Source organism: Plectrocnemia conspersa, unplaced genomic scaffold (genome assembly GCF_051122295.1).
Source record: "Plectrocnemia conspersa isolate PC_06_02 unplaced genomic scaffold, ASM5112229v1 ptg000002l, whole genome shotgun sequence".
NCBI classification, from domain to species: Eukaryota; Metazoa; Arthropoda; class Insecta; order Trichoptera; family Polycentropodidae; genus Plectrocnemia; species Plectrocnemia conspersa.
This window is the reverse complement of record NW_028277166.1, coordinates 20,469,184-20,494,361: the sequence shown is the minus strand read 5'-3', so window position 1 is coordinate 20,494,361 and position 25,178 is coordinate 20,469,184. Positions and strand designations below refer to the sequence as shown.

Sequence of the window (25,178 nt, the reverse complement as noted above, 5' to 3'; positions counted from 1 at the left end):
GCATTAAAGTAGTTTGAAAAAATCTGTTCACATCTTGTGCTAGCGGTGCTAACCATCAACCGATGAATAACGATATGTGTCATAAAACTTACATTGTGGAACAATACTTACGGACTGTTAAATAAGGATTTTCTGTCCCTTATCGATACACCGCTCTCACTACCCCCTTTTGCGAAATAATTTTGCATCTTGAAAATTGTGTGAAATATATATTTAATATGAATAAAGCAAATCAGAGTATTCAGATCTTTTAAAAACATACTAGGGTTCTGTGGATACGTTGAAAGGGAAAAGAAGGCTGCATAGAAATATTAAAAGTAGGAATCATGTTCACTAATAGGAGTACCTAAAACTTATTTTTTTAATATCTTCTCACTGTATGTGAGTAAACTTAAATCCAATATAATGCTTGTTTTTTTTTTAAATTTTGCTCAATTTAGATGCAAATCCAAAATGGTATCCGTCCAACTATTAGTCATTAGTTAATAGTATTCCTAAAGTTTGCAGTGATAATTAAAGACAAAGGTTTAAATAAATTATCTCTAAATCCTTATTTGAATTAAATTTTCTAGATATATTCAGTTAAGTCTGTTCATCGCATTTTAATGTTATTCCATTATAATGCGATTCAGTTATATAAACCGCATTTAGGGAGCGAAATTCATTTACTCAAAAGCCCAGCCAGTTAGGCAGTCCATCAAGTCGTAACAGTAACGGTTCAACTTTAACAGATTAAGTCGTAATTCAAATGATGACCCGCAGCCACTTGAACGTCCTCATTACCTACAGCTGTTTAATAAAATCTTTCTTTTGTGATATATATTTTCCCCGAGTTTAAAATTACTATTTTTCCAATTGCCCATTTTGTATCTGCGCTAAAATGGCGTAGGCAAGATAATTTCGTTAGCTCGTCGAAAATTTCGTTGTTTGTTCGAATCCAATTTGAGGCATTATCAGTCGAATAATTAGATTTGCAGTTCAATGAAAATGAAAACTCGTTTGATAATATTGTTTTTGCCGAAAGCCCGCTTCTTTTTGTGCTAAACTTTTGCGAGATAATGAAAATCTGTTCCGTTTTATGCGGTTTTATTATATTCGTAACAATTTTTGAGTCGGAAATTGAACTTTTGCGTTGGCAATCGGCCGATGGGAACTCTCATCTGAATAGGCTTATGTAAGATAAAACATAATTTAAAATAAATATATGACCATAATACAGGATGTTCAGAAAATACAAAAAACAAAATTTAAAACGCTTCCATTTCATAAATATGCAATTCACTATTAAAAAGTGATGTTCATATTCACTTTGTAACTCTGAGTTCTGCGAAGTCTGTCTGTCTGTCTTCGAAGTCTGTTTGACTTAATTACCGTTGGCGTACGCTCTTTATTGTCTTAAATTTTTGAGTTGTCAGTTTGAAGAGTACTAGCGTATACACATTAATTAAATTCATTTCCAGAATTTTAAAAAGAAAATAATGTCTTTATTTTTAGAATAAACCTCCGTTTTTATTGGTTCATTCACATCAAGATTCCATATTCGCGATAGAGTATTTTCAACTGAAATTCAATTTCACACTTTCGAAAGCAAAAATTTAAAAAAAGTTAAATAACCGATAAATAAAAAATGCTTTCGCTTCAAATTCGGTAAACATATACGCGAAAACCCATAAAACTTTTACGGCAAATGTAAAACCTCCATTTCAATCTTCTCATCCATAATAGCGTTATCCTTTACGACGCAAATAACGTTAACGTTCCATGATAATTACGCTAATCCATCAAACGGTCCTTCCTTGCCGAAATCTGCGCAAAACGAAGATCAATTATCCAATCGCGATCGGAGGACATTTAAATGATTTAGTGTCTCGTTTCCCGAAATAATCTCGATTCAGATGTGTCGCAGTCCGTTTTCTAATTGCGGATTCCTACATTCTGATTGAGCCTATGTAAAACAGTCACGGAAACTGCGCTTATTGTCGAAATTCATTTAGTGAAAGCTTTGGCAATTAGGCGGACTATCAAATCGTTATAGTCGTGGTTAAACTTTCTAGCAGTAATTCAAATTATCGCTAACTACCATTTTGGACCGTTTTGGTAAACTTGTATAAGCATTTTTCGTATTAATATTATTATTATATAATTACAAATTTAAATCACGTTGATCAATTTGAGCTATATAATTCATTATTATCATCATCATTATTTTAGAGGTCTCTATATTCCGTCTACTATTTCAGTTTACATGCGCCTTTTAACAGTCAACCGCTTTGCAGGCTTCTAATCATCCAAGCTGAATATATATCTGGCACATATTTTGTATTTTTGAAAGTTATAAACAACAAATTGGTATACAATATTTTTAAATTGTACTTTTTTCGAGCTCAAAGCATTCCTTAAAAACGTCCTTCCGAATTAAGGTAATATTTTTATTCCGGCATATAGACGAAGGATATCCGGTCCACTGTCGGATGTGAAGAGTCTCGGACCGATTTATAAAGGCGAGGGTCTGAAACAACATTCACGCTCAAACGGTTCGTTGGAGAGAAAATCAAACGTGAGAGCGCCAAAGAGACATATGTAGTACGTACATAGATATAAATATAAAAATCCGAACCGGCCATCTTCCCGTTTTACAGTTACGACTTGTCATTTCCCCGTAGACAAAATGTTACTTTTACAGCTGTTCTGTTTGTGCAAAGAATGATAAATTTTTTCCACTATGCTCTCTGGTTTAATGTGGTTATTTTTTTTACCAACGTTTCACCACTATTATGGAATTTCTTGCCTTTGTGATAAAAGTAAAATATTTTTAAACGCAAGATTAATTTGTATAGATAATACTTTAAGTAATTTTATATAAAATAAACTTTCTTTTTACACACATTAAAATTCTATAATAATCCATTCACAAGAAATAAATGTAGTACAAACACAATTAAAAATTACGCATCCGAAAAAGGTGTTAAATTATTGTTTTTTGCACAATAACGTGCATTACGTTATTTGCCATTGTTTTATTTCCGCGACTAAAACAACGTTAAAATACCTCGTTTATGTTCATTGTTTGCGTATGATTTTTTTTCAACCGACCCTCCATATTTCTTTCTTTCTGTTTACTTAATTTGAAATGTTTCCTCCTATGTATAAATATGAATATGACCATAAAAAAAAACAATACGGAAAAGGACTGAAAAATTTCACGGTTTCGTATTATACAATTTGCCTTGTATTTTTATACAAACATATGTATATACATATGTACGCAGGTACCGACAGAAAAAAGTGGCACGTTGTAAAATAAATTAATTAATTAAGTAATGGCAATCACGTCGCCTTATTAAAAGTTTTGATTAATTTTCGAGGAATTCGTAAAAATATTCTTTCGCGTTGATTAGAAGTGTTAATTTAATTAAAGAACATAATTCAATGTACTTTGGTGTGAATACAAAGTTGGAATAAATCATAATTTATGCATGAATTTTATTTGTGGGTTTGTTCATTAACTAGTGAACTTACATCAGAAAGATATAAAAACAACAAGAAAGGCATTACAATGAAATTTACGAAATGTGACTCCATTATCATCGATTGAATGTATTATATTAAATAAAGTCAATTATAGTGAAAATTACTTATCATTGCATCAACGCAATGTAAACTTACTAAAAATAAATATAATTTTATTAATTTATAATAAAATTATAGCGTTTTTATATTAAAATATCAGCACGATATAGTGATGTTTCACTATGTTTGTTATTTTATATATTATTATTTTTAATTAATAAAGAAAAAAAATGAAACGTCAATACCACAAAACTAACCGTAGTTAAGCAGATGACATATATCAATATAAAGATAAACATGCACTGATTCAACCTTCTGAGCTCATTCACCAGCTTGAACTATTGCAATAACGGTAGAATATGTGAATGATATTTATTTTAATTAAATTAAATAAATGATTAAATACAAAAAAAGGAACACGTACTTCACAAAAATTTGCGACGCACACATGTTTTTAAGATAAGCGTTAAACGATAGTAAAAAGTGGGTTTTTCCATAATTTTGTTTCGATCAACGAACGAATTCTGCGAATTTCGGTCATAGTAGATACACCAATAAACACAAGGCGTGAAACATCTTATTTGTTTTTTTTTCTCATTTTGAAACAAAATAAAAGCGCATAAAGAACCATGGATTTTAAAGCGGCACTAGTCACTCAGGTATATTAACAGAAAACTGTTTTACTCTAATGTAAAAATTGTTTCATTCTAAGTAATTTCATTCGAGATAATATAAACGAATATTTTATGAATATATGATCAATTATTAAAATAATCAAATATTATAATATTTGATTAAGAACCCTATCTACAACCTTTTGCGAAAAAACTGCTAATCGCAGCCTAAAGCTCTTATAAGAAAGGTGCTGGTATACAAGAACGAATAATAACCAAATATCATTTTATAATGAGATCTCAAGAACCTTTTTAAACTTTTTCGATTAAGAGAGGGACTTCCAAATTATAAATACCGAACCACGAAGGCTGCAAAATGTAGTGCCATACACATAGAGGACACGAATAACTAAAGAACCTCCATTTGCTCTCTAAAATAATTCCGAGATCCTTAGTAAAAGTTTCTTTAGTTAGATTGTTCTCACCGAGAAACAATATGGCACTTTTTAACACTAAAAGGCAGACGCTTGACAGAAACTTATTTTCATAGAGAAGCTAGATCACTTTGTAGAGAGAGAGAGAAGGAGTCCGCAACAGATCGAATGCATCTAAATACTTTTAGATAATCTACATACAGAAAAAAAACTAATTTGTAACTATCGTATTTATATCATTAATAAATAACGCAAAGAGCAGAGGGCCTAAGTAGGATGCCTAAAAAACTTACAAAGGGGTGCAATATTCTTTCCACAATCGTCCACTATAGGTTACAATCTGTTACTCGAGAATAACCGAGTTAAATCATCCGAGCAACTAAGATCCGATAATTTTTCGCAACGAAAGATTTTGACACCATTTTGATAAAAGACAGAAGGTCAGTAGCAGTGAAATGGGAGGGACGAAACCCATGCTATTGGTTTAGCTAAACTTTCCGAAAGCGATTGAAGATATATCCATGGATAATTATTTCGTATAAATTAGCAAGAGTTGACAACTCTGTTATAAGTCTATAGCTTTTTATGCACAAATTTTCACCCTTTTTATAAATGGCTATTTTAATTTTCAAAGGTCAGAAAATAATGTTTTAAGAATCAGTTAAAGATACGTTTTAGAGGAACAGCGAGACTGATTTCTCAACCCTTCAAGATTAAATCGCGAACCAAATCAGGCCTATAAGAGCGCTCAGTTTCCTTAATGGCCAATACTGAAGATCAAGTACAACAAAATGGAAGCAACTGAACGAAAAAATATTAGTGAATAAATATCAGCACATCTGGATATTATTATGATTTTATATGTCAATGATATATTAACGTACATATCAGACTATCGTTGACATATTGTAAAGAAAACGAACTTAATCTAACCTGGCTTTATAGAAGAATTACAAAAAAATCTATGGACTAATAAAAAAGTAAAAGAATATTTATATTATATGTTTATCAAAGATTCGGTGATTGTATATGTGATATGAGATAATAACTAGAAGAGCTTGGCCCAGGATGATGTAAATATTAAAACATTATTATACAATAAGGCATTATAAATTCGATAAAAATAAATATGACAGTTGACAGCTGTCATTTTTGTGTTGAGTTTGACGCACAGTTGTACTACCTGTAAAATTCCGATCAGTCAATGGAAGGCGTTATCTTATAAAAGGGTTTTAAAGCCATATAACGAAAATAAACGTTTTACACAATTGCTAAATTCTCGTGTTTAAATTTCGCCGCAAAAGGAGAATATCTTCAGATGCGAATCTCACTAAGAGTCCTATCTAAAAAGAGTGAAAACGACGTTAGGCCTAGCGTCAAATGAGAAACTATGGCGAGTAGAAGAAAAGGGAAAAATAAAGGAAAAGGCCCTGGCGATAACTAGCCGATTTCGAGCGCGCCGGCCCACAAAGAATTCACCACTTTGGAATAATGAAAAAAGAGAGGAGAATAAAAACGGAGAGAAACATTTCGGCTTGATTCTTTCGTCTGAGCGAAACTAATTTTGCACTCATTTGTCCACTATCACGAGTCCCCAGGGTGAAAAAGGACGCGGCGACGTGGAACGAAAGACTCACTAATATTTTACACTAAGCTCATTTAAGGCTGACCCGAGCCACTCTAATAAAGGACGTGTTTGTCTATTCTCACTGTGTATATCTTAAATAAAGTAACAACATTTTCTAAATTAAAAATGTATTTATATATATTTAATGCGGCAATCTATCATTCCGCCCAATTGCCGGATCTCTTCCGGGCGTTTATGACGCAGCATTCGAGCTCTACATAATCTGGAATCGATTGCGTCACGTACTGCGAAACGTCCGAAAGAAAAAAATATGGCAATCGCAAATGTTCCCAAATGGATTGTGAAATGCCCCGTGGAGTAAAACGTTATTTTGCACCGGATGTAACCCTGGAGGGTAGGCCTCTGTTACAATATTAATGCGTATGAAAAAAAATCCCTGAGCCTATTCCAAAAATATCATGAACAAATTATAGCACATGTCAATCCTTTCACGTATGAAATTACGTGAAAACGGCACTTGAGCGCTTAATTATCTCCTAAGAGTGTGTAGAATGAACGTAAGAACGCTCGCGAAGTTTTATTACCGTTATGTAATGACTCTAATAGGGTTGTTTGAAATGCTATTATGATATAGTAATAGGTGGTAGAAATGAAAAGATATTCATTCATATTATTACTAGAAATGAGGTATACGCTATCAACTCCGAAAAATATTTTTAAAGTATTTTATTTTGGAATTGACTTTATTGAAAACCTATCTCACTTTTGCAGTGTTTTTAAAAAAGCCACTTCGGAATATTCTTATTATCATTAAATGCATTAAAACATGTTTTTCATGCAATTATCTGAACTAAGGCATTTCAAAATTTTTTCTTTTAAATTCACAGCATTTAAAATAAGCTGTTACGTTTATTTTGACTGCAAAATCAAAAAATTTAAAACAAATTTTTATTTTTTTGAGATATGCAGTGACACGTATAATGTATTGATGAAATATATTGAAAGTTCTTGGTATACAAACATCTTTGGATATATAAAAAATCTGCGCAAAAGGCTTTTGCTTGCCAAATAAAGTTGAATAAGAGTTAAGTTTTAATAAACTTTTTTACATATGATAAATAAAATATATTTCAATTTAAAGTTGGTTTGTTGATCGAATACATGTTACACATGCATATGTTATAATGTGAAAAGGGTTTGTCAAATTACTACATTATGCGGTAATTCATGTGGGAAATGTAAAAACAATTTATTGTTCTCATTGTTTTAGCAAACCATAGTTTTCAATTGAAATTAAAATATTCCAACATTATTCTTTTTATTTAAATGAATTATATGCGATTTAAAGTATGTTAGTCAATCGATTATATCGTGTTTCTGTTTGTTTTAAGCCAGAAAAGAAAGTATGTTGCCAGATGACAAAGATATGAAAATGGCACGAATGGACACATAAGCTTCTGTATAAAAAGCTTTAGTATGTACAATAACTCACATGATAACTAAAAAAATAGTAAATAAAAAAATCGAAGACTTAAATTTATTTATTTTTGCCAGTATCTTATTAGAGAATAAAAAATAATATTTAATTATTGTATTTTTATAGAAATGCTTCTAAAAATTAAGCTTAAATTTGTGATATATAAATTAATATGGCTTGAATCAATATGCATTTATTTAATTTTAATAATCAGTATGTAATGATTCATGAGATATTTCAACAATTATATAAACATAGAGCATAGAGCATTTTAAACACTTGATACTTTTAAAGCTGTAGCTTAGGAATGAAACAGTTTAAAAATACTATGATATTCAATGGCAGTGTTATCGCCATATTTCGTTAGAATATAATGAAATCATTTAGTTGTATCATATTTAAAATTAATAAGAGTTAAATTACAATTTATAAGGATTGCATACTTTTACGTGATGTGAATAAGAAAAGAGCAGGGAAATGGTTTTGCTTCTATCAAAAATAAATCTAAGATATTTGTCGCCGTATGTCTTTTGTGAGAAAAGAATACGTGATGCGAAAACAAAAGCACATTTACAAAATGCAGTGCATTTTTAAGTCCTCCCCATTTGCAACCATCCCTTTTGACTCTTTTATAAGCTCGTTGTTTTACAATAGTTTTGGAGGGTGTCGCTGGTGCACGTATTACGACCACTGTTTTCCACTTTGGCTCTCTGCTTTTGGCGGATAAACAATTTTCAAGTGCAACTGTGTACCTAGTATCTACATACATACATATCTACGTACATACTAGGACACATTGGTATTGTGATTCAGCTTTCGCCTCACGTCGCACGTTTGGAAGCATTTTGTCTCGGAGAAATTGACGACGGTTCAGAAAAAAGGTTGACTGACACACAAATATCCCTCTGGCTTATTTCAATACACGTTGAAATGTCACGGTATTATAGTGTAAACTTATGTATTGAGTTTCACTATAAATAAATATAACTTAATATCTAATAAATTATAATAAAAATTGGTAGATATTGCGTTGAAGAAAAATACTAATATTTTACAAATATTTAAATATTATATTATTATATTAAGCGCTTGTGTAGACTTCGCTGTCGTTGCAAAAGTGAGTCGCCGGCGACTACGCAAACAAGAGCGACGCGCAAAAGACGATCTAGCCGGATTGTCAATATATTGTTTCGATTAAATTATACAGACCAGATCATACAAATATTCAGTATTTGCGATACTGACTGGTTTGTTTCTCCGGATTGAAAAAACTTAACATAGAAGCTGTCGGTCTCTCAATAGCGCGAGGTACCGAAGCTAGTGAGTATGCGAATACCGGACGCTGAACTTTTTGGATTTTAAATAGTATTTTTGAATCGTTCTGATTTTTATTAAATCTTGTTTTTGATTTTAGTGGTTCAATAAAATATTATTAGCTTCGTTTGAATGTAAATATATACTATATAAGTGAAAGCAATGACGTCTTAGAACAATTATATTTAAGATATAGATATATTGTAATTGTTTAGCTTAAGAAAAACCTAATTCGAAGCAATCTCCTGAAAGTGTTACATATATATAAAATACAGTTTTGAATGGATCAATGATGAAATAGGATTAAAAATGTGATAATAAAATTGTGACTTACCATGATCCCGGTGCTTACAGCTATTCCTCGTCCGCAGTAAGTGTTAGGCACAATGTCGCCGAAGCCCACCGACAAGAAGGTGATGGCAATGAGCCACATGGCATTCAGGAGGTTGGCGTGCTCCTCGTCATGAAACCTACCACCGCAAACCAATCCCAACAATGCACAACGATGAATGAAAATATCCAAACGACGTTTGACCCGATTTATATAAGCAACCCATAAATTATTGTGTTAGTACAGTTAGTTTTGTTCATGTCTAATTTGATAATGTTACACACAAAAACAATCATACATCTTTGATATTTATATATTGGTTGATTCAGTTGCTTCGAAATGTAACGGTTCAATCAATAAGGGAAAAAGTATCTTAAGCTCTTTCGCAAGAAAATAAATAAGCGTATCGTAAAATTAATGACTCACCAAAACCAAATTAAACTTTCACAGTTTTGGCAAGGCTGTAATAAATGAATTATATCATTCGGTTACAAACTTATAGGAAGTTTCATACAAGTTTTATGATCATCGTTGCAAAAAAGTTATGTGGGTTAATCATATTGGCAAATTGTCGAGATAAATTAATTGTCAACATTATTCATAGCTATGAATAAAATATATTGTTGCCTTGTAATTGACATTAAGACTATTTGTAGAAAAAGGGGTTTTAATTTTTTTTATGAATCTAAAAGCAAATAAACATAGCCTTAATAGTGGGGCACACTATCGCTTGCTTAGTTCAGATGAAGCGTTTATATACCAATATTTTTTTAAATTGTATAATTAAATGGTTGAATAACATTTAATTTGTCATTATTATTAGGTAAAATAGATTTTCATAACCTTATAATTTGAGTCCAGAAACAAGTTCTAAAAGCTATTAAATTTTAATAATGTGATAATATGTAACGTTGAGTTACTTCAAAGCTTTAATTAACATTCACCTGAATCAACCAGTATATTAAACAAACACTGATCACACTCATAATTTATTATAATTGGGTTTTGCATTACGCAATAAAGCATTGTTGTTAAAAGCTTGATTCGTAAGCTCGTAAAACACGCAATTAGTTTACGAGCTTAATTATATTGAAACGACTGGCGTTCATAATTTAATTGCATTATGTTATGAATATATAGCACTATAATTTATACGTTCATTATATACAATAATAAATAGCACGACACATAGCCTTGAATTGACACGCCCTTAGGACAAAGGGTATAAATTCTCGACGTCACTTTCCTAACTAAGGAGTGTCTGTTCAAATATATGTAATTGCTATGTGCTTTTGCCACTTTTAAATGCTGCATGATTGACATGCGATTTAATAATACACTATGAGGCATTTTAAGCATATTCGATACATAAGTTATCATATAAACATTTAAAAATTGCGTGTATTTTAATTTTATTTTATTGATATCAATGTTGCAAAATATTTAAGAAATTTATGTATTATACAATAGATAACATAATATTAAAATATTAAAAAAAATGCGATAAAATTGCACTTTTGCAGGAAGATATATTTTTTAAATACGAAGAAGAAGTATATCATACTTAGTCTGTAAGGTGTCGCGACGGAGTGTCGCCAGATAATACTACAACCAGCATTGAAACAATGGTTATTCTTACATTTTACATTAATAAAAAAATAAAAGCATTGAATTAAATTTCTAATACGTTTTGCTTGCATTTATATCAATAAAATACGCTTTTTTTATGTATTGATTATATAATCATATACATTTGTACTTTAAATTTTATTGGAAATGCAAAAACCCATTATTATATGTGTGATTTTTAATCGAATATTATTTTTATATTAAAAGAAAATAAACATTTTATACAACGATAAATCAAAGTAAAAATAAAATAGAAATAAATGTAGAGTATGAACAGATTTCTATTAAATATACATGCAACGGTGGACATGTGTTATTTAGATTTATATCGATTTATATTGTGTTTTATTATATTTGTATGTTTATGTTTAATGTAGTATATATATATATATAAATTATTATTGTGACAGTCCAATTTAAAAACGAAAACGCACTTGACACAAATTTTACAGCGTTTGAATAAAAATGAAAACGCGATATTATCATTGAAAAAATCTTCAGGGACCAAACGCGGTGATACAGGACACAATGCTTATTTCAGTAATGTCAACATTTAAATTACAACAGTATTTATTGTATACTACAATATAAGAGGAACGATAAAATATGAAAGCTAGACGAATGTGACCCAAAATTATTATTCTCCAATCCTTTTTGCAATTTTATATTTACGAGCTTTACAAAGTCGCTGAACTTTATTCATATTTATATATATTACATATATATTTCAACATTGCGACAGATCCGAAAACAACCAGATTTATAACTTTAAAAATTAGGGGCTTACGCGAAATAAAACTCAAATTTTTCTCGCCTGCTTTTAGTCGTTTTTTTGATAAATTTACTGTCGCTTTCTGGAGCTGGAGGCTTTGGTCGGTAAAACGAGTGAAATATTCGGGCGAGATCATCAATGAAGAAAATGGAGTAAAGATCTCGCGCCAGATAAAAGAGAATAGAGTGCTCCGATAATGCCGCGTAATCCACAAAGCAAAATTTTATAAAAACACTCTGAAAATAAAACGTTTAAAAGCAAGTGTGCATTGAGTAGCGTGAAAAGATTCAACCGCGTATAATAAAATATATATTCAATACAGACTTTTATATTTGCGATTATAATATAATTTTATTAAAAAATTTAACCTTAAAATATTTATATTAATATGTTTTTACGATAATAATTAATTGCTAGTATATCCATATTTTAATTGATTATTGATTTAAGACAACTTAAACTTAATCGATTTTATATTAAGTAACTTCAATATGAAAGTCGATTTTTCAATAAATTAAAAAATTACTTTTAGTCATTTTTTTAATTCCATTAGCAAAAATGTTTTGATGCAAAATTTTTCACATCATCTTCATTTTGATTTTTTCCGTTTAGTAAAATTAAAGTAAATATTGTAAGTATACTGTCTGTTATTATACTATTTGAGATTAGATTAACACTTAATTTATAATAACATAAACTTTATGTTATTTATTATAATTTCAGGAGATTTATATTGTAAGAAAATAGCATATGCTCGAGATTTAGTATTTTCTCTCTTTTAATTCTAAAGTATCGTCGTAAATTTAATTTTAGTACTGTACTCTTAATACTTTTTGTAGATAGATATATATTTGGATGGTTCTTTAAGACGCCACTTTTCACAAAACATAGATTGAGTACATATTTCATCGTTTCTCTAGCAAAGATAAAGCAAATGCATCTGAGTGGAGTAGCGCAAGGTAAACACGTGATGCATACAATTTGAGTCAGGGTCTGCAATATTGCGATATCAAAAAGAGTTTTACATTACAATTTTCTGGGTCACTTCGATAAAAATTACTTTACCGTGGAAATGCAGTAGGATTTGTGTCAAGTGCACGTTTTAACGTCGCGACAATAATATACGCACGGTCGATTTGTCACGCCAATTAAGGTGGAAAATGTTTTTCACGGGAAAATTAATATTCGGGAGCTTTTCCTTCCCTTCGTCTAAATATTTGCCGAGCGATTAAGTTTCCCCGGCCGCTTTACATTATGCCCAATTTGTATTCAGGATCTGGTCCTGTGTGCGCGTATCCCGTTTTGCGTTTTGTTTTGGACAAAAGGGCGAGTGTGAACGTTAGTTGTTTGGCGCGATTGTTAATTTTAATTGAATTATTTAGACAATATCACAAAATAGACTTTGTGTAGAGAACAAATTGCGTATTCGGCCACGCACGCCGGGAATTCATTGTTAAACGGTTTAGTCGCGAAGCTTCGTTAATTTCGAATGTAAATAACAAACTTATGAATAAGTCAGTTAAAACATGGTTTATTACACATATAAATACACCTTCCTGTCCCTCTATTCTGTAGACTGATTTTATTGCGACCCTAGTTTGAATACACATGCATAAAGGGTAAAACACGAATATTATTACAAAATAATGGCAATATCACAACTATGTTTTTAAAGAATTATTTTCATACTTAAAAGTGAATTTTACTTTCATGTATTTGACTTAAACGCGTTGATTAAGTTAGTTAATGTGGTCTCGGGTGTTGTGTTAATAATTGCTATTATAGCAGTGGTTTCCAAACTTTATATTACTACTCCCCATAATTCAAAAATAAAACTTTTAGCGCCCTTCTGATTTTATAAAATAATTGAGGCACATTTTTCAATATTAAATGAATGTTTTTCTTAAAAAATAAAATAAACAATATTTATAAAATAATAGTACAAGTATTTTTATAAATCATTTGCTATCAGCACAAATTTTATCAAATTGTGGTGCTATCGATAAAGGAACTACTAAGGGTTATTTTTAACCACAAAACCTACTAAGGGGTTATTATTTTGATTTATTACCAGCTAATGCAGATTATACCTTTTCGCATAAATACAATTTTACGCGTGATTATAAAACTTGAATAGTTTTATTTGGAAAAGTCTCTCAAAAGCAATTCACTCTGATTCAACCAAAAATTAATTAGAGTATTAGACTCAAATTTTTAAAAAGTATTGAATCATAATTATATCAGTTGTTTGTTCTCGAAGTTGTCAATCTAAATGCATCATGTTGTTCATCAACAAATAGATTCTGTGCACAATGAAAACTTTATGAAACAAAGATCATTGAAATAATGTGTAAAGTGCAAATGTTAAATAAAGAATAATTGTTTACTTTAAGATTATTTAAGGTGCATTTCTTAATTTAAAATTTGAGATTTCCAACTCTCTAATTTTATTATAGTTTCTTTTACCTTTACATTTAAAATCAGTATATGTGTTTGTGGTCATTAAATTATTTTATTTAAACTATTTAATTAGAAAATAGGTACCTAAAGAAGTAAGTTTATATATAAATATGAATCTGAATATATAAATATGTTTTCGGCAAAGAAAATTGCAATTTCTCCTCTAAGTAATAAAGCTTATTGGAAAACTATTGCACGAAAACGCATTTAACAGTAGTATAAAAATTATGTTTATTAACGTCTTATATCTTCACACAACTTTCAAAGCAAGTTAGTTTTAAAGGACTGTTTTTGATGAAATTATAACATTGTTGTTAAGTTTCTCGCGGACATTTTTATACACCAGAGGTGCCCCATGAAACATTCAGTGGTTGAAAACCTAAACCAAACCAGCAGTTATTCCACTTTATTTAGTTCTCAGAAAAAAATGTCAATTGTATTACAAATTTCATCAAACATGGCTTTTCCAGAAGAGTTGCAAAATGAATTACGTCTTCTATCTTATTGAATATTATTATCTGTAACACATCAAACATATACAATTTCAAAGTACGCAGTCAAGAAACTGATCACAAGAATCTTTAGATAAATTATAATTTTTTTTCCAACTGTAATATCTGTTGAAATTGTTTAGGATATAAGGAATGAAAAATTATTTTAAGCAAATCAATAGTGTTGGTAAAACAAGCCAAATACATTTTTCATTATACTTATGAATTCTAATTATAGATAGGAAAAATTGTATTATCATGCTTTAGGTATTCTAAGTTATTGCTATATTCTAACTATCCAGAATCAAGGTTAAAAAATATCTGTTGCTTTAAAAATATTAGGAAAATCTTATAATAAATGAGCAAAGGTGAAACTTTTTGCACCCCCAGTTTGGAAACCGCTGCATTAAAGTTTTTGATCGTTCTTATTGGAAGGCATAGATTTGTACACTTCTTAGATATGGGTGAAAAAAATGCATGATGTTTCTAAAGATGATTTTTCACCAAATTTATAACAAAACAAGTAGCTTTAAAGTGAAATTTTATATAAAAATAATAATCGGAAAGTATACTTATTATTAACCCTTTGAACGCGTTAACAAAAATAGTATTTTATGTTTTTTTTTTTGAAAATGCAAATTTTACCTTGATACTGTGTTTAAATGTTCTGATTTTTTAATTTTTATTCATTAAAAATGATATTTTATGTTTATTCACAAAAAAAAGTTTTTTCTTGAAAAGCATTTTTTTTACTGATTTTTGCGTAACGAGATAAAAAAATCAATTGGGCGACTATAGTCGCTTTCCGCGTTCAAAGGGTTAAGACATATTCTTAATAACGTTTAAGGAAATTAATAGTATTTAATGATGTTATTAAATCTATTATATGTATGTATTTTAGATTTAAGACTTACGGAAAATTGCATAGGATACTTCTACCACTGATACAAATATTAAAATATTTTTTAACCCTTTATTTGATTGAATGAATTTTTTGCTGAATAATAAAAATGAAAACCATGAAGGTTAATTTCTTATGGATGAGCTTTAACATTATTAATTAAAAGATATAGGGTTTAAAACAGGGAAAACAGATAAAAATGTATTATATTTTTTATTAATATTTTTTCAAAATGCCTAGATGATTAAGTATGAATCATAACTTAAATTTATGATTTTTATCTGTGGCACACAAATTTATAGCAAATTAAACATTAAAGCAAATGATGAGTCTTAATATTATGGTACTAGAAAAATGTGTCTTTCTAAGAATATGAAATTATATTTAATAATTAAAGCAATACTCCACTAAGTTAAATTTAATTACTTTTTGTAAACGTATAATAAAAAATATTTTCCCGATTTGTTATTAAATAAAAAATTTAGCTTATATACTTTTGCAGTCCCCCGAATATTTATTTGTATTTATCATTGTAATTTTTTGTTAAATTCATATTACCGAGTATCCAATTATCCAAAATAAAAATCTTGAAAAATACATAAAAAATGTATTAATCGAAGTGGAAGGTATGTAAAATATTTTGAATAAAATCAGTATACAAAATTAAGAAACGAAAGATTTATGATCATTTTCAATTCAAATTGACTCTTCGAGCTCGTAGCATGTTCCTTAACGGCTACGAGATTTTAAATCACCGATCGTTGTGCTATTTCTTATTAAATAAGATAAAAGATTTCATGCAAGATGTTAAAAAATGCACGCAAAATGCACAAAGTGCTATAAAAGGCTTGCTCGATGCGTGCCTAGTGCTTAAAAAAAATATTTCTGCCAACCTGATTAGACAGTAGTATCTACTGAATCAGTCGGTTGATATGTAAACTAAATGCAATATTTGAACTGATTATGATACTGTTTGCATCAGGCACTCATCGTGCTTGCTCGTGTTGGGATTCACAAAATCCCATCCGTACAAAATCAACAAACCGAGCGTGGCGAATACTACGTGATTCAATAATTAAGACACGAATCTGATAATGCATATCGGTTTAGTAACACCTATTATTTTAATTGATATACAGGCCTGAAAATATTTTTTATTAAATATATCAAAGTTTAAAAAAAATATATTTTATAACCAATATAAAAATACATAGCTTGAAATTTATTATATAGATTTACCAGTTGATGAATATTTATAATTTAAAGTATGACAAGTTTTTTCAAATTAAAATATCATAAAAGTTATATATTGCAATTTAATGAAACTTCTAACGACTCGATCAATTAATTCAGGCATTCGGTAGCATTTGGCTTTAATTGCAGTTTTAAAAGTTGTGTAATTAAACATTGATAAGATTAATTAATTTCATATTAAGTACATAAATTCAGACAAATGTTATAGGCGTAAAATTCGCTTAGTGGCATTTTTTCTTAATAAAAAGAGGACCAACAGGTGGTTGCCCTTTAATTCCATGTATATAGTATGTTCACCACGTTCCATATGAGAAACACAATTTCGTACACGAAAAACTCATTAAGTCTTTTATATAAAGGCCTTTCTATATGTACATAATGAGTACATACATTAAGTATATTTTTATTAATTGATTTTAGCTTAGATTATTTGTGTGTAGCATCTGACGCAACCCAATTTTTTTAGTATAAAAATACTCAGGTATTAAACTTATATTAACCTAATTTTATTAAAATAACACTAAAAAGCACTACAATTTGTATTTTGCTGAAATTCTATTATTTTTTGTACAGATGTAAGATAGTTAAATTAATATGCCAAATATTTCTTTCACACTTTAACGAGCGTGGAACGATTTTTTTCACTTCTAAGAAGTGAGATTATTAGACAAAATATATCCCATAGAAAAACTCAAAAACATCACTTATTGGAAGTACAGAATTAACGCCAAAAGCAATAGTTATAATAGGAAAAATCGGTGACAGTTACGTATAGCAAATTTAATTGTTTTTGAAAAACAGTATATTTTAAAATATTTTCTAAAACAAATTATTACTATATAATTTTGAAGTATAAATAGAATATGCTTAAAGCAATTCAGACCTATTAAAACTTTAGAAATTTTTATGTTTTGCTACATATAGCTTTGGAATGACGCATCATTCACTACAGAATTGCAAAATATATTTTGCTGATTTCTGATCAAAAATTTTTTTTGAGGTCTATTAAGAATGTGTTATTTTATTATCCTAAGATTCAATGCAAAATGTGTTGATGAAATTAAATTATTTCATATAAATTTCTAATTAAAATTATCTCAAAGGCGCATTGTTAACACAATTAATGATAATTGTGTCTCTGTTTATGCACTGTGAATCTATATCCTATTTTTTATTAAAACTTAAAAAACTTTAAATGACATCATTCATTAAAGGGTTGCAAAATATATTTTTCAGATTTTTGATTTTCTGAAAGTTATTTTATAGGTTTTCATGAAGTGTGTATAAAGTCAATAAAACGAACCACTTGAGGCACAATTTCCTATTATATAGAATTCAATTCGATATGTATTGATGAAATTTGATTCAACTATGTAAATTTCTAAGTGAAATAGAATTAAAATTAGTACTTTTTAATTCATGTTATTTGAAAATTAAAAGTTCCTTAATCCTAAAACTTCAAATGCTGGGTTATTCATTAAATGGTTGCAAAGTATATTTTTCTGATTTCTGACCTCCTAGAATTTTTTTGTTGGATTTTATGAAGTGTGTATAAGCTTAATAAAACCAACCACTTGAGGCACAATAGCCTACTATCCTAAGATAATATGGAATATATGTTGATGAAATTTAATCAAATATATATTTTTGTAATATAGTTTTTTTGTTAGATTTATTTTAAGAAGTGTGTACTTTGCTTAATGTACTGCGAATATATTTCCAATGTTTTGACAAAACTGCCAAGACTATCGAATATTGATTATTCTTGTATATTTATGTTTGTGTTATTAACTTTTTATGCATTGTTATTATTAATTTCATAATTTCGGAAAAAAATATGAAAAAAATGAGCAGATAACTTGATGTATAAATCAGGTTATACATTTTTGTTGCAAGAATTATTGTGAAATATAATACGACTCACATTTAGATGTGAAAAAATTAGAATAGACTTGTAAAAAAATATTTTATTTTTATTTTTTTACGTAAAAAGTTCTATCTACTATTTATAACTGTCTTAAATAATCAACTATTAAAATCTACTCAAAAATTATTTTTGGGTTTATATGTAATAGCTGATAATTTTTTTGGTCAAAAAATGGTACTATGTAAATTTTAATTTAAACATAAATATAAATAAATGACGGAATATTAGAAAAAGCCCGAAAAGTGTATATTTTTATCTGTTTTACTTTATATTGATATACGTTAAGGACTAATAACTCTGAGGTTGAGGGTTCGTGCCCCGGCAGCGGCACTTGAATTTTTACCCCGTTGTAACGCATTGGGCTTACGCCTGTCAGGTTAGAACGGAATATTTAATAAAATGAAAAATGTCATGTGCGTTATGGGCGTGAATAAGTTGATAAGTCAAAAAATCAATTTTGTGCAAAAAAGTGTTTTTATTTTTATTAAAAATTAATATATATATTTAGCTTAACGGTTTTTGAAAATTTAAGATGATCAATACGTGATGAAATTGTAAGCTATGGTCAGTATAAGATTTGTTTAAAAAACGGCAATTAAATGGAATAAAAAATATTTAACTTTTATTTATTTACAGCATAGACATTTCATCCAAAAGTGAAAAAAAACCAAATAATTTTAATTCCATTCATCTCGAGTTGTCAACTTATTCACGCCAATATAAAAATACGGATTTGTACAAGAAACGAAGTTCAAGGCTTACTAACCGTTTTGTTTTCCATTCCTATATTACATTTATCTTTACATTCAAGAAATTAACACATTGAATGTAAAGATAAATGTTGTGATTATTTTGTATCATAACTAGAAATAGTAACATATACATTTAGTATATGATTCTATGATTCTATGATATTATATTTAATTTCTATGGTTCAAACTTGGTTTGATTCGTTGGCATGGTATACGTTTCTGATTGTTTTGGACACCCTATAGTATTATATGCAACGAGCAACACACGCATAAGTAAACCGACACACGTATCTAAGCAAATGGTTTCAATTACCGGGCCAATGATTTTACTGCCACTTTTTACAACATTTGTCTGAAATATACTTTTATGATTCCCATCTAAAAACCGCAGCTGTTCAGATTTATGTCTTTAACTATCAATCCCGACTGGCGATACTTACAAGTGTAGTTGTTTTGGACGCGTTTTTCATTGTCCTACCTATACTTACTGAGCGAATTTTGACGGCGTAGGTATCGGCGTTTTTTTTAAAAATAGCTTCCGATTCTAGGTACGTACCACCATGCCGCAGGTGAGCGTGATGCCGCGGCCACAGTAAGTGTTGGGCACAATATCCCCATAGCCCACGCAGAGGAATGTGATCGCCGTCAGCCACATGGAGTTAAGGAGGTTGGCATGCTCCGCGTCGTGGAACCTGCTCGGGCAGACCAGCGGCACGGCGCGTCAGTGCTTGCACTTGCTCAGTGTTAGGGTTAGGCCAGGGTTAGATATAGGGTACGCCCGGGGTGGCCAGATTGACGCGCTTCGAAGAACGGCGTTTCGGCCGACGACACCAGGACCGACTTGGCCATCGCGGAATGAGATGGAGAGAATATAACAGACAATACTTAAATTAGTCAAGGATTATACTCTCTCTCTCTTTCATATCGTGACGGCCATGGTCAGCCGAATCGCGATTCGGAAGCTTACGCGCACACAGGGATAAGACATTAATAATGATTGCGAGATGGTGAAAGAAAATGCTAATATAAAATATATAATAATCAATTTTATATATGTACATATAATCTCCTAAATCTGTAATGCAGTTATAATCAAATCAAATCAGGTTTAATATTCCATTTAAGGATTTGATTGGTTATAATCAACAAACAATAATGATAAGACAGGTGTTACGGTAAAAAAATAACACTCAGATTTAATTTAAAGTTTGATAACAGCGGTTCATAATTTTTTATTATTTATATATTATATATTTATAATAACCACTATTATATTTATTAAAATACTGCTGGAAATTAAATTCGTTATTTTATGGATTAGGCTTATTTGTAATTTAATAGTTAGTTAAGTACTAATAAACATAAGAAAAACCTATAAATAGCATTATATATTTAAGAGATTATGCTTATTTAACTGTGTATGTACATATACATTTAATAGTATAGAATATAATTGGCAAAGTTTTAAAAATAATTGTATATTAATATAATAAATTTAAAGCTTTTGTATGACTATATAAGACAGCTTAATAGAAATTATACTCAAGGCGAAATAAATTAATTACTCTGTAATTGCTTTTAAATATATATCTTTTGGAATACCGCAAGAACATATTTATATTTTAATAAAAATAAGTAATGAATAGTATTAAAAATAGCATAAAATATTTAAAAACTCACTAAAGAACTATATATAATAAAGGAATAACAATAGTAAAATTTTGAGAAAAAACAAATTTAAGATAAGTATAATATATACATATACGATAAACTGGACTTTTTATTCATATTATTATTATGCAAGAAACAGTTCAGGAAAAACTAAAGCGAAATGTTTTATAACAATGTTATTATAATTCAATTAAACTTAGATGTATCTGTTTTTGCTTATATATATATATAATATATTAGCATTTTCTTGTATAAATTAACGTATGTATAATATAGTATACAATAAATGAAAAAGCTAATACGATTTTAGAATGACGTGTAAGCAAAATTAAATGGACGTATATTAATTATTTTGGCTTGTTTAAATAAAAAGCGATAAGATTTCATACATTTCAAAGACTGATTAGCGACAGAAAAAATATTTTTAAGCGACGAGCTCACAATGCTTTAAAAACAATGTATTAAAATTTGTTTCATAATTATAACCACAAACTGGTAATGGAAAATGGACATGTAATTCATGTTTATACTATATACATCATTGGTATTTGTTTTAATTCGAAAGCATTTTCTAAAATCGTATTTAAGCTCTTTTGTGAATTATCGAATACTTTTAAAGTTGTTGCTTTGCGGTTATTTTGTCATAAACGTGTTGAGGTGGCATTCAATTTTCCAACAGATTTGCTAACTTGTAATCAGATACACATTATACACCTTGTTACGTAATTTACGAGATTATACGCGTTTCAATGGGGATTAATCGTTCGTTATAATATTACTGTAATGAAAATCCGCGATTGATACGATAAGTATACATGAATAACTAAAGGGTATAAACAATATATAATCTAAGTGGCATTTTAAACTTTTTTGTTATGCAGCAATAACATATGTTTGATGCATATTCTTCTAGTATAACTGAAAAGCATAACAGCGTTTGCTTTGTAATATTTATTTTTTATATCTATTGAAAGTATATCAATTCACTTTGAAATATTGAAAAACTACCAGATACAATTTACAGAATCTAAGGAGAAAGCTTGTAAACAAAAGTAGATAATATTGTGTAAGATTATTGTAAAAAATATTTTTCTTTTTGGTATATCTAATATTAAATACAAAATAAAATATTTTTCTACTTGTATTGTATTGGACTTCACAAATCAAAGTTTTAAGCTTAATACCCAAAATTAATATTGGGACAAGTACATTAACAATTTTGTTATATTTGCAGAATCTATGAAAGATTTGATTGGAAAATTTTTCTATGGACACATATTTCGACTAGGAATATATTAGAAAAACTATGCGTCAATATAAAATCATTTGATATGTTTCTTAATGAACTTGAATAAATAATATTAAATCAAATATAACTTAATTTTTATTATTTAAGGTCATTAAAATATACTTGTCATTATTTGATGCTAAAGCTTAGTAACCAGTAAAATAGTATTTTTAAATACGTAATCGTTTAGTAGTAATTTTATTTATATAAAAGGTGAGGCATTGGGATCTTCACTGTGTGGGTTGTAGTTGTGGTAAAGAGGCAGGGTAGATTTATCTCGATAGGTTAGGCTTTGCCGTTTTTTGTACTTAAAATGAGTTTGTTGTTCAAGCGTATTATGAAATCAACAGTCCAGAAATAGCGACGCAGAAAGCGTTCCGTACACATTTACCGAAATGCGTAATTTTGATTTAGAAATTTTCTTTTTCGGGAAATTTTATCTATACTAAAAAGAACATTATATATTAGAGATAAGACAATTAGAATGTGATATTTTAAACATCAGAAAAGGTCGGTGTTGGTTCAAAATCTGTAAATATGGCAATTTTACCATTAGAAATGGACCTCAAAGTGTATGACGCAGCTTAATCGTCATTAGACCAAATTGTATTAGAGAGTTAAAATTTTCAAATGCAATATCCACAGATGCCTTAAGAAAATATACAAGTGTGGAAAAATAAGAAATGCAGGCTTTCTTGATTATTTGCTATTATAAGACAGAAACAATGATTTTTGGTGAAAAAGTTGTTTCTACATTAAATTTTGCACTATCACACATAAATAGCATGCTTTGTGCTTGTAGAGATTACAAAAGACATCATTCATTTTAAGCTCTTGAAATCCCAAGTCTTAAAGAGACAAGGTGTCGAAGATTTTAGCAATGTTATAAAACGAGTTGCTTTTAACCACAAAACGAGACCTCGACAGCACGTCAACATCAAGGCAGCAATCAATTTGAAAAAACGACTGAAGAGAACTAAGCCCATATACTATACCTTATATTAAACTATAGTAATCATGACTAAAAAAATCTTAGCATTTGTGATTATGTAGTGCAACTAAAAACCTAAGGACGCTAAAGTGTAAATATAGTATTAAAAAAAACATAAATAATATACCACTTTTAATGTATATTAGCAATAAAAAAAGATCTGACCATTTTTGTCGATACCTTATTTATTAAAGGATAATACATTAAAATAAGTAGGGAATGAAAAATAATAAATTTATCAAAAAGCGAATTTTTGATTAAGTTGAAAAAAGGAGAAAGGTTGCGGCAAACAATGGTATTTACATTGTATAAAAGATATTATATTATATATTAAACGCTAATCGAGATTTTATTAAAAAAAACGTTATTTCTGAGAAGATTTATAAAGCTTAGATAAAATATTTTAATGTCATCCATTATTATTATAATATTTGTCACATAATCTCGCCTGTATTTATATTTTATCGACTATTGTATATTATAGGATTTGGTTGATTTAGATCTACTTGTGACCCGGGTCCTTCTTCTATTTTGTTCACGTCCCAAAGGAATGGACTTTATGTATACTGTGGGACCCACATATTTGAGATCGGACACAGGACGATCGCCTAATAAGGTTTTGGCCGCATGAGGAAGGACACGATCTTATTTCCATATATTATTATTATATGAGAAATATACTTTTCGCATATCCAAGAACCCGACGCATATCGCGATAGATAATTTTTGTCAGGACATCGAAATATAAATCGGAGCTTTTTATATAAACCTTCTGATCGAATCTTCCAATGACATATAACTTGGCACTTTATATTAACGACTGCAACGTTGTATATTATAGATTTGTATTTTTGCGAACTACTTTCTGTTCCATAATGTGAAATCACAACCATGTACTTTTTTAGTTTAGTAAATAAGCAAATCTAATATTTAAATGCATAAACTGTCTATGTGCCTTTGAAATTTTTTTTTTAATACAGCAAGTCATTTTTTAACGATAGTCGAAAACAAAAATACTAGTATTTTTGAAGCTCGAAATGAATCAAGAAACTAGTTCCTAAGCTCACTAAATACAACGAGGTTAATTGCAAATATATTGAAAAGTCATTAAAGTGTTGAAAGCCATTCTATAAATTTAATGGATATCCATCGGATATATATTCTATTTATATACGTTTCAACACAAAATAGATTTCGTTAAAATATTTTTCACAATTTTCATTCCCTTGATATATTAATATCACTGTTTCTGTGGAAATTATAACGAGGTGCAAAGCTATGTAGACAGTCATAAAAATTTTAATATTCAGTATATGAAATTCGATTTGGTTCAAAACGTATAAATGAATATCATTCGAGTGTATCTGGCATTTGTGCATATATGTACCATTTACTTTCCTGCAATAAATTATTGTATTATTTAAAAGTGTGCATTTTAATAAAAATATTTTTGATGCAAAATAATGGTTAAAATTTTATTATTCGAGATTTTTTACAAAACTATCTATTGGATATTTGCCAAACACCCAGCGGTTTCACGTCATAAAGTTTTTATTGAAAATAATAAACCGTTGACGAATTAATACCGAAGCGAAAATTGTATTTAAGCTATAGATTTAGTCGAATAAATGGATAGGTAAAAAAGTGTTAATCAACTGATGCTAAATTCAGGAGAAGAAGAATAATTTTAAATAAAGGTTACAATATATTTTAA

The 25,178-nt window shown here is 29.1% G+C and overlaps 1 protein-coding gene across 10 annotated transcripts in view; it reads right to left on the bottom strand.

The window, feature by feature from the left end:
* Positions 1-25,178, bottom strand: part of SK (small conductance calcium-activated potassium channel) — a 378,167-nt gene that overhangs the window by 18,502 nt on the left and 334,487 nt on the right. For 6 of the 10 annotated variants that reach the window (XM_088181655.1, XM_088181657.1, XM_088181658.1 and 3 more), the window contains one exon: positions 9,332-9,467. In XM_088181655.1, coding sequence (XP_088037781.1) covers positions 9,332-9,467 — 136 coding nt within the window. Of the gene's footprint in view, positions 1-9,331; positions 9,468-20,070; positions 20,207-25,178 lie in introns of all 10 variants that reach the window. The other 4 variants (XM_088181656.1, XM_088181659.1, XM_088181661.1 and 1 more) reach the window with 1 other exon arrangement.